Below are 10,240 nucleotides of genomic sequence, written 5' to 3' on the forward strand. Positions count from 1 at the left end.
CGGTGTCATAGCAACTGACAAGGCTTTATCACACCATATTCACCTCGGGGCGGGGCATTAACCCTTAATTGAAGAGATAACGTTATAACATTACAGCCAGGACTGCCCTACTAGCCGGAGGCTATTAAATGAAGGGCTAGCGGCCCTCATAACTGGACAATAAAGAACTTGTGACGAGTCCTGTTGTTGATTATCTGCACCTCAGTTTTTAGTATCACTGATCAGACTGATTAAATAAGTGACCATAATGACCTTAAGACAACTACCGGTAAACCCAAGTGACTCGGAGTGAGTATTAGCAAGGACGTTCTGACGACAAAACAGCTTCATGTTGTTTTTTAACCTGCAGGTCCATGACCCTAAATGTCCCGAGATCGTAATCTGGGTCCAGCTGCATATGATTGCCCTTCGGCACTAGCAGGAAAGAAAATAACGGCGTCTTGTAGGCATGAAGTTGACTCTTACCTCTTTCAGTTCGTTGTAAATTCTCCCTACATGAGAATCTGCGAAGGAAGAAAATTTGTGACACGATATTAAACATTTCCCAAACTGCTGTTTCCTCAATAAGGTTCTATTACAAATATATCCCGGGGTAGCACAACCTTGGGCGTTAAATAGAGTAAACATTTTATATTTCAGTGCTGTGAAATAAGCCATGCAAAGCTAAGCTAAGCTAAGGTATCCGGAAACCAAATTTGCAAGAGGGGACACCGTTAACATGAACAGGTGGCTATTTCACATATCAAGGATAAGCGCACAAGACCTCATGCATCGCAATGTAAATATTTTACAGGCTCCTCTACATCTTGGCGAACTAGCACAACAAGTAGTTCAAACTCAAAGTCTTTGCAAGTTCAATGTTGCACTCTCCCAGTTGGGTTTACAATACAACACTTCTAAAATACTCACAGAGCTGCATGGACTTGATTTCATCCATGGTTTATAAGCAGAGTGGTTTCGTACCGTATAACACACAAACAGGGACAACAAACATTAATCAAACCACAGGAGACAGTAAGACAACACACCCGGCCCGGCCCAGCCAAGGATACTTGTGGTACGCGGAAGTGAGGTCAGCTGCGCAGTCGGGTCAGGCCTCTTCCATTCGGAATGAGGGGGGTCCTGAAAGAACTATTCGGCTGAATATTTGATAATAATAGTGGTCATAAAGAACAGCACATAAAAATTAACGATGGTAAGTTTATTCATTGCAAATATATGTAAGTGCCTAAACATACAGCTGGTGTGAACAAGGAGGTTCTAACCTCATTGGTGTGAATGGCACCCATCAGGAACTTAAGTGGTACAACCCAAAAAGTAACCTGCAGGTCAGGTCAGTAGTAAAACGTTACGTGCTCACGTATGTAAATAGGAGTATAGAAGAGTACGGTCGGGAAGGACGTCTGTCCATGAATTTGGACCGCTCTGTCTCCTCGTCGACCAACTATTTGTGTGCTTGTTATAATGATGTGTAGTTGTACTTGACTGGGTGATACTACACGGAGATGCAAACCTTGCTTTCAAGGCATTCACGGAGGGTGCCTCAACCTGTACTAGAGACATTTGTAGTCACCGTCACTGCGTCACAGGCCTAGCTGTGGCAACTCTTGATTCGGGCTTACATTTCATTATCCTCAGCTGAGGGTAATGAAAAGTGTAAGCCCGAATCAGGCCTTCCTATTAAAAAGGGCTTCCGCAACAATAGGTGACAATAGACAAAATGTAGCATTTACCCTTAGACTAGTATATGGAGGCCATTTGCCCTGGGACATTGGGCTTTGATCAGTTTCAGAAGGTGAGTTAGCTAGTGTGTTCTGTGGTACAGTACTGTACTGTATCGATGGTGTGTATAATTACATGCATGTCCTAGTCCTTTCCACATGAAGTCCATGAGGCCGGCTCATTTGTATGTACAGTTTTATTTCCATTTTCCACATTCACCATTATAATACATATGAAGTACTAAACAATGCACACAATTCTGTTCTATTTGACAAGATTTCTGGGAATGTCATTGTCACACAATATAGTTTCACCACAACCATGCTTATAATACAAGGAAAACTTTAAATGCAAAAATACCAAATGTCCCACATGATTTGTAGTATCACAACACTTCCCAATGATGACAAAAAATAGCAACACAATATACTAGTAACCTTATCTATTATACCAACAGCAAATGGCTTTGGTTCCATCAAGGAAGTTCTTTGGTCCCATACATAAAAGGCCATGAAAACCTTACAGGAATGTTGCTCATGTCATGTTTATTTTACCAGTAGATCACACTCAGATTGGTGACCTGTTTAACAGGTGTCCCTGTGCACACAAAACTTTCATACACATGAATTAGTAAAACAACATGAATTACATGTACATGTACATTGACATTTTACAAATAATGTTGTAGAACTTAACTTCTGTATCTGTATCTGTATAGCCGGTATAACCGCCTTTCGGCGTAACACACCAACTTGCTCTACATACATGTATGTATGTATGTAACAAAAAAATACATTTTATCATCCTTACAAATACATTATTTTTTCTTCAAAACAAACTTTTTTAACAATGACAACATAGTGAGCTGCAATTTTCTCAGCACTGCCTTTCACTGGCTAATGCAGATATCACTTCACATCACCAATATAATTAAGTATAGGGTCAAGATTATGGAAGCCAAAACAGTAACAGTTTATTACAAATTCCATCAAGTTCATTGGAAAAATTGGGCCTTATGGTTCCAATATACTGTACTAGTAGTACACTTTTGTTGATGGTGATTGTCACTTTTACACAATCTGGAGGCACATGTTTGGATGCTGCTCACACATATACTGCCACATGATTTTCTGCTCATCTAAACTGAAACCTTGCTTGAAAAAAAGTCTTGAATATCCAGGTTAGTACACATCAAATTGAAGCTATGCAGGCAACTCTGAATCTGATGTGTACCTACATTGATCCATGTATTGAGTTTATTAAGCAGTTAATATCAAGACTTTTAAAAGTTCTACATAAACATATTGATAAAAAGCCAGAAATGTCTAAAATTTCCATCTTGTCATGTATAAAATCTGATACAGAATCTGAATAGGCACACCAAGTGACTGAACCCATCTGTACATCTTCTGAATATCATAAAATATATTATGGTTTTTGTCATCTTTAATCCTGTAAGAAGTATAAAAATAGAAACATCCAACCAGTAGATCATTAAATTTTCCCAATCTCTCTTTAATAATAAGTAAATGTGATATTCACAATGCAGCTGAAAATATTTCGGTGGTATTTGATGATATAAAGATTCCTCTAAAAAAATAGACATCAACATTATCACGCAATAGTGTCTGACGCATTGCTGAGAAATGTGGGTAAGTAGTATGATAATAAGTATGGTGAGACAGGGTGTGTCGTACAGGAGGCAGAAGAAATCAGTTATAGACTCTGCTGAGGTAAATTTTGTGTTACTGGCAGCTGGCTACTGTGTAGGGCAACAGGGAGAAGGATATAGGACTCTTTATCTATAAAAACTTCCTCATAATATCCCTTCCAAACACAAATTGCATTCAACAACCTGCAGGAATTTATTAGGCAAAAGATTCCATTGTCCTAGTCATTTCCAGGGGCCCTTACAACATTCTTGCACTTCATACAACGAGCAGTGCGATTGGGTCCCAATGAGGGGACCTCCGTGGGTGTCTTGCAGAAGTTGCAAGCAACTTTCGGTAGCTCTTTCAGGTTGAAAGCCTCACAGCCACGATCGATGCCAAACCCTATGTAGAACTGAACACGATTGTTCTCAAATTTCTTTCCAAACATGCCAAAGATTTTGGGGACAAAGAACACCTTCAGGGGCTCTCCACTGTGGTAATGCCCAGTGTCAAGTTCAATCGTCCCATGGAGTTGCTCTCGTGAGGAACACACTGTACCTGTCCTCACTTCCAACAAGGCCGTCTTGCTCGGATCTTTCCAGAACCTGTGTTCTTGGCTCCACTCTCCAAGCTTGCTGCGGTGAACCAGTCGGCGGATTCCCTGCCCTTCTTCCACACCAAGCCATTCACGAGTCTTGACGTAGCGGTGGACCAGTCGGCTGAGTTGCTTCATTTCAGGAAGGAGACGTTTGGACTCTGCGAAGTATCGGCTAGAGCCAGACTGTTTCTTCTTCCCAATAGCCAAGACAGTGTTCAGCACATACAGGTAGTACACAGCGAGAGGGGACTTGGGACTCTTTTCATACCAACGGCGTACCTGAAGCAGAACATTCTCCAGAGGATATGACTGGCTACAGTACACATGTCGAATAGCCAGCAGCCAATCTTTCACCTCCACACCGATGTCCATCGGTAGGTTCTGCTCATAGACCTCTTGAAAAGTGCATTCAAACATCTCAATGATGTGGGCAATGTCATCCTTGGAATGGATGTTCTCCAAGCTGAGAAAGGTTCTCTTGTTCTGTTTGGTAAGGTTGTGGTGTTTGATCTTCAAGGCAGCAATCCTGCTTCTTCTGCTTCGAATACTGTCAGCCCCTTCCCACCTCTGCAGCGCCTCTCCGGCATTTTTGAACAGCACGTTGAACCAGTTAATGCACTGTAAGAAACTGTCATTTCTCATCAGGTCTTCATATGTGCAGCGGTCCAAGCATGCAGCCATGAGGTGATGACACTCAGAGAAGCAAGAGCTCAAGAATTCCACAACGTCCCCAGGTGCATCATCATCATCAAGGTAGGCAAAGTATCCAGAGGGATAAAACCTCTGCAAAAAGTCCACTATCTGCAAACGGCAAGTGATCTCCCCAATGTACCCAAAACTTTCCTCCATGCCTGGGACAAGCAGCTCTCGTGACTTTGTAAAGCAATCCCTCGCAAGTACAGCTAGATCAGACACTTTCTTCATGACGTCGTGGATGTTTTGTTTTTTAGGGTCAAAGTCATGGTAGAAGTTGGAGAAGTCACCCAATTTACTCCCCACTGCTTCTGCAACTCTTCTGCTGTACAGAATCCCATACATATGGTGAATTTGACACAAGACAGTGTCCCCACTTGCTTCATCCTTTCTCCTTGCATACTGGTAGGACCTGATCTCCTCCTGACGAAGATTGAGCGCTTTTTCAAGGCACCGTTCTGCTTCTTCGTCAGATGCCCTACACATAGCATAGAATCTTCCCAGATGTCCCCAAAAGTTGGGATCACGAGGGAAGCACTCAGTCAAGGCTTGCAAGACAGCAAGCCTTTCCCTACTGTTATCATGGAGAGGGATATCTGTGATTATCGGGGACATCATTTGGCGCCTTTGGATGTCATCCTGTCCCATGGCCTTGTAGTCTCTGTTGATGAAAACATCCCTCAGGACACGCATGAGAGCCGGGGAAGCCACGCCATTCTTCATCTGCCTTACCCCTGCCTCTCTGATGAACTTGCAGGCAAATGCAGACAGGTGCTTCCTTGCATTCTCACTAAGCCTGCCCTCCTTGTCATGCCTACCTGTCTGACGACAGAGGATCTGCTCAAGGATCTCTTTGGCAACAACGTGGTGAGTGACTCTCCATGTGTTGTCCTCCTCAAACACAAACTGCTTCCCCCCATGGGTGAGATACTCAGTTGTGACAAGCTCATCGTGATCTTCCCTCACTCCAAGCAACTTAGCAAAGAACTGCTTCGGAACGCCAATGTGGCCATAGAAATAGGCAAGGGCTAAGTACCCGACAGCAATCTGCCATGCCGCCAGAGTACCCTCCTTTGGAATGTCAAGGTATCCCTTCACATAAGATGATACACCCATGTATTCATTATCATATGCTGTAAGCCCAAACTCATACACATGATGCACTGCCACCCCTTCAGTAAGAATCTTCAGTGCATGTTTCCTTTCCTGCTTACAGTGAGGTGCAAAGACACGCTCCAGCCTCAATGCTTCGTCCTTGTCAACAATACCCTTGAGCCAAAACTCATTTCCACGCTGCTTCTTGTCATTGATGGGCATATTACTACCCTCTGGACATACAATATGATCAACTTCACATTGTAGCAGGTGTGGAAAAGGCGCTTCACCAAGATAGAATCTTGGCCGTCAATCAGGAGGACAATTGGAAGGTAAGTCTGTTTGTGCAGCCACTCCAAACGACTGTGCAGTTCACTGATTGTCATCGTGTCTGATGCAAAGACACAAGGCACTGACTGGTGGATATCCCATAGAATGCGCCTTGCAAAGCATGTCCCACCGCCTCCAGGGGCATGATACAAGGTGATCAATGCAGGCTGGCTTCTTATGACGTGTCTCATAACATGACTAAAGACATCGTCATACAGTGTACGACGTGCATCGAAGGAGGACAGATGATACTCGTACCACGTCAATACCCCTCCTCTGAGGAAGCTTTCACCCAGATGGGTAGTTTGGGTATCAGGCTTCTCAAATGTCTCGTTCATGTACAGAACATCCAGTTCTCGTTGAAGCCAGCAGGCATCGGAAGCGCTGACCACCAGTGGTTCCGAGCCTTCGGGTACGGGAAGCTGGTATGGCTGACTGGATGCCCTTACCTCATTGTCTCCTGCCATCTTTTGAAGGCCCCAACAGACACACTCGAGGGGAATTTCAATGACTTTGTCGATTTCCAAGGATCGCACTATTGTCTGCACCATTTCCCTCGATGCTGTAGCCTTTGGAACTTCAGGCATACAAAGCACTACCTTGAGTGGATCAATGGCACTGTCCATCTTCATCAGTAACCGATTCAAGAAACCAAGACCTTCTTCATCTGAATACCACAACACGACAGCTGTCAGGAGGGTGGTATCATGGCAAAACTCTGAAAGAAGATTACAGTGAGTTTCAACGTCTTTGCCATACTTCTTTATCCATGCTCGCTCAGACCCATCTACAAGACTGGCCTTTTTATGGACATGTCCTCTCGGGAAGAACCAGTCAGTTGACCTGCTGGATAGACTGTCCAGGTTGTCTATGGGGGTGGAAATGGTCAAGCCACGTGTTGACTTCAGCTTCTCTTCGCAGACTGACAAGACACCATCGACACGACTTTTCTGATCAAAGTCAAACACCTTAAGCCAAGGTACACCTGCAAGTGCCTCTAGCTCTCCAAGATACCGCGTGCCCTGAGCACAGCGACTGAGAATGAGGCAATATGAACGCCGACTGTCAAACTGATCAACTGCCTCAAAGAATGATTCCCATTTCTCGTCATCTCTTCCTAACAAGGAGAACCTCAGCTGTGCCTTGGCTGACCTGGGTGAACCGCTCTCACGAAACCAAGCAAAGACTTTATCATGGTTTTGTGCTGGGGCAGCTGCATTGCAAGGACCATCACGGCACCAAAGATCACCTTGATACCACATACCATGTTCAAGAGAATCTTCTGCTATGCAGGGTTCAGTGTACATTGAACCAAAGCAGGGTGGGATAACAATAATACCCAACAACTTGCCCTGATACTTGAGTTCTTCATACCTGAAAGGAGGCTGGTAGGAGAAGTACTTTCCTGTACATGTATCAAAAAGATTCTGGTAGTATGCATCAAGGTTTGTGTCCTTTAGTCCAATTACGTCATGTGGAGGTGAAGATTTGCAATGAACTCCCATCACTATAAATGCTCTTTCTTTTCTTTTCGGAGTGTTCCACATGGACACAACATCGAGCATGAAAGCTGCTTGCCCTTCGTGTCCTTCATAGCTTTCTGTGAACTGAATATTTGGTCCTGCAGGTTTCTGCAAAAGTGTGTTCAAAAGGTCATCAGAGATATCTGTGTTAAAGTAGGGCGTTGATGGAGGCAGTCTGCCATCTGTTGACGAAAAGCTGAAACGAGGTGAAGGAGAAGGAAAGAATGAAGGAGACCCTGACAGAGACAGTGACAAGTGCTCAGACTCAGCACTGTTGCGATTTACATGCCTACTTTGCGGCCTCACAAGCTTCCAATCATCCTGCCCAAGGTCTTGACCAAAAGAAAGTGGTCGGGGAATCATTGGACGGATACCAGGGCTTGTGGTGCGAGATGATGATTTACTCCCTGGCTGATAACTATGACAACTTTGAAAGTCCAACTCGGATTCATCATCGTTGAACTCTGAAAGATTTGGCTCCATTCTCATTTGCATATAAGCAGAATCAGTGGTGTCTAGTGGTTCCTCAGAACTTGGTGTGTCCTGTTCAAACTTCTGCTGAACCATGAGCCCTTTGTCTGTCTGAACCAAGTTGAAATGAGGGGATTTTTGCAAGAAAGCCTTCAGGGGACCAACCCCTAGGCTTTTAAACCTCCCATACCTGGACTGAAATCTCTCCGCAAGGTCTTCATACTGCAGGTAGTATTGATTATCATAGTTTCCTGGATTGATAATCGAGTTTAAATAATCCACTGCCCGTTGGGTATCATCAGTCTGCCCTCCTAAATAAAGCAGGAAAATCAATTCAGTAGTTAGATTTTGTAAATACTGTTGTGTATTACATTATCAAAAGAGACTGTTGGTTAGGCCTAGGAAAATTAATGTTATGTTCCTGGTTTCAATCCTAAAAAAAAATTGGGGCAGAAGTTTTTTTTTTTTTTACATTTTGGCTGAAGTGATCCAACAAGTACCAGGACTAGCTATGGGATCAGTCCCTCTGTTTGCTTGTGGGGAAGGATCTGGTTCCTGTTACTATCATACAGAGTGAAATATACTACATGTATATCTGATACTTTTACCAGTTGTCCAAACTTGCATCTCCCATATTATCATATTCCCCTTGAGGTACAATTATATCGATGCCATGAAAGATAAAACTACTAGTATGCCTGATAAAATGCCTGAAAAATTAAAAACTACTTTTCATGGAATTCTTACTACATGTTACATGTATACGAACATGATGTATCTTCTGTACCTTTTGATGAAGCTTGCCCTCGTTGAAAGTACCCGACGTTATGGTGTCCAATCTGAGAGTTTTGGATGGTTCCATAGTTGACAATGTGGATGTTGGTTGTCCCTCCATTATTACTACCTGAAAAATGGCATTGTGTTCAAAGGCTTATTAATTAGGTCAAACTCAAAACCCAAAGTACACATGCACCAAGCTTTGAAACACAGAGATTAAAAACTTGGGAAGAAATTGACTTTTGAGTTCCTACCACAACAAAGCCTGGGTGACATATCAAAGAGCAGTCAAAGTCAAAATTCTTGTACTAGGAGGGACTCCATGATACACTAGATACTAGTACCTCGCCCTCACAAACACACACACACAGACACACACACACAAATACACACACAAACAGACACACACACACACACATGCACACACACACACACACACGCACACATAGACACACACACAAACACACACACACACAAACACACACATACCTGATATACTGGTATTTCCATCAGCCCCTGGTGTACCATTATTTCCACCATGGTCCTCTAGCATAGGAGTGGGACTGGGTGCTCTCTCTGGAGTGATGGTGCCATGGGAGGAGCTGCTGCTTGTGGACTTACTTGTACTTGCACTTGATTGAACACTGGCTTTGGTGTCCTCAGCTTCTTTTGTATTACTGGCCTTGCCATTGGCAAAACTGTCATCAGGAGTGCTTTTGACTACAGTTGCCATGGCACCTCGTGTGGAACCCTCCTCTCTGCCTTCTTGATCCATTAGATCTGCATGTTAAAAAAATCTGTTACACTCAGTATGATTAATATTTTATATTATCATACCCTTGTTTATGGGTTAACCCCAGTGTTTAAAAATGGTCCTCATTTGTAGCCTCTACCAGGCTCCGGTAAGTGACTGTAGAAATTGGCCAAAGCAAATAGACAGATAACATGCCGGGGAAATTGAGTTGGTCTCCTAGAGGACGACAGAATAATGAACCACTTTTCATGCAGGTATAACCATATATAACCAAGGACATCATACGCCTTGTGAAAGTGACATAATTTTTATACATGTCCTTGGTATAACTAAGTACTAGTATGCCAAATAAATGTAACGTACTTACCTGTAGTCAGAGTCTTGCCATGTAGAATTGATTAACAGGTCCTCAAGCAGTCAGCGGACAAATGCCAACTCCAAACGTTTCCGCCATTTTCCAACCGTCCGTCCCCAGTCTTGCCTCTTGCCTTGGAGAGGGCCTTGTGAAAGTGAAAGCAAACTTTGCGCCTGTCTTTCACCACAGCCCGACAGACCGTCCCTCCAAACACTCGCTACAACTTTCTATAAACTTTCTCACGCCGTCGGTCACACAAAAGTTACACAA

General features: G+C 43.5%; 2 protein-coding genes across 2 annotated transcripts in view; both read right to left on the reverse strand.

Annotated features, from left to right (window-relative positions):
• The window catches only part of LOC109472594 (sarcosine/dimethylglycine N-methyltransferase-like), a 3,901-nt gene extending 2,893 nt beyond the window's left edge, over positions 1-1,008 (reverse strand). The window contains exons 1-2 of the mRNA XM_019772385.1: positions 910-1,008; positions 466-503 (exon numbers count right to left, since the gene is read on the reverse strand). Coding sequence (XP_019627944.1) covers positions 466-503; positions 910-937 — 66 coding nt within the window. The 5' untranslated portion in view covers positions 938-1,008. The remainder of the gene's footprint in view (positions 1-465; positions 504-909) is intronic.
• Positions 1,009-2,833: 1,825 nt separating this feature from the next.
• Positions 2,834-6,137, reverse strand: LOC109472573. Its single transcript, XM_019772361.1, has one exon. The coding sequence runs from the start codon at positions 5,980-5,982 to the stop codon at positions 3,613-3,615; it is 2,370 nt and encodes a 789-aa protein (XP_019627920.1). The 5' UTR covers positions 5,983-6,137; the 3' UTR covers positions 2,834-3,612.
• Positions 6,138-10,240: the final 4,103 nt, after the last annotated feature.

The sequence above is a fragment of the Branchiostoma belcheri genome, unplaced genomic scaffold (assembly GCF_001625305.1).
Source record: "Branchiostoma belcheri isolate BF01 breed outbred unplaced genomic scaffold, Haploidv18h27 scaffold10, whole genome shotgun sequence".
NCBI classification, from domain to species: domain Eukaryota; kingdom Metazoa; phylum Chordata; class Leptocardii; order Amphioxiformes; family Branchiostomatidae; genus Branchiostoma; species Branchiostoma belcheri.

Excerpts from the sequence above, each read along its gene's own strand:
- LOC109472573 (XM_019772361.1), bottom strand. The coding sequence starts at position 5,982 with ATGCCCATCAATGACAAGAAGCAGCGTGGAAATGAGTTTTGGCTCAAG.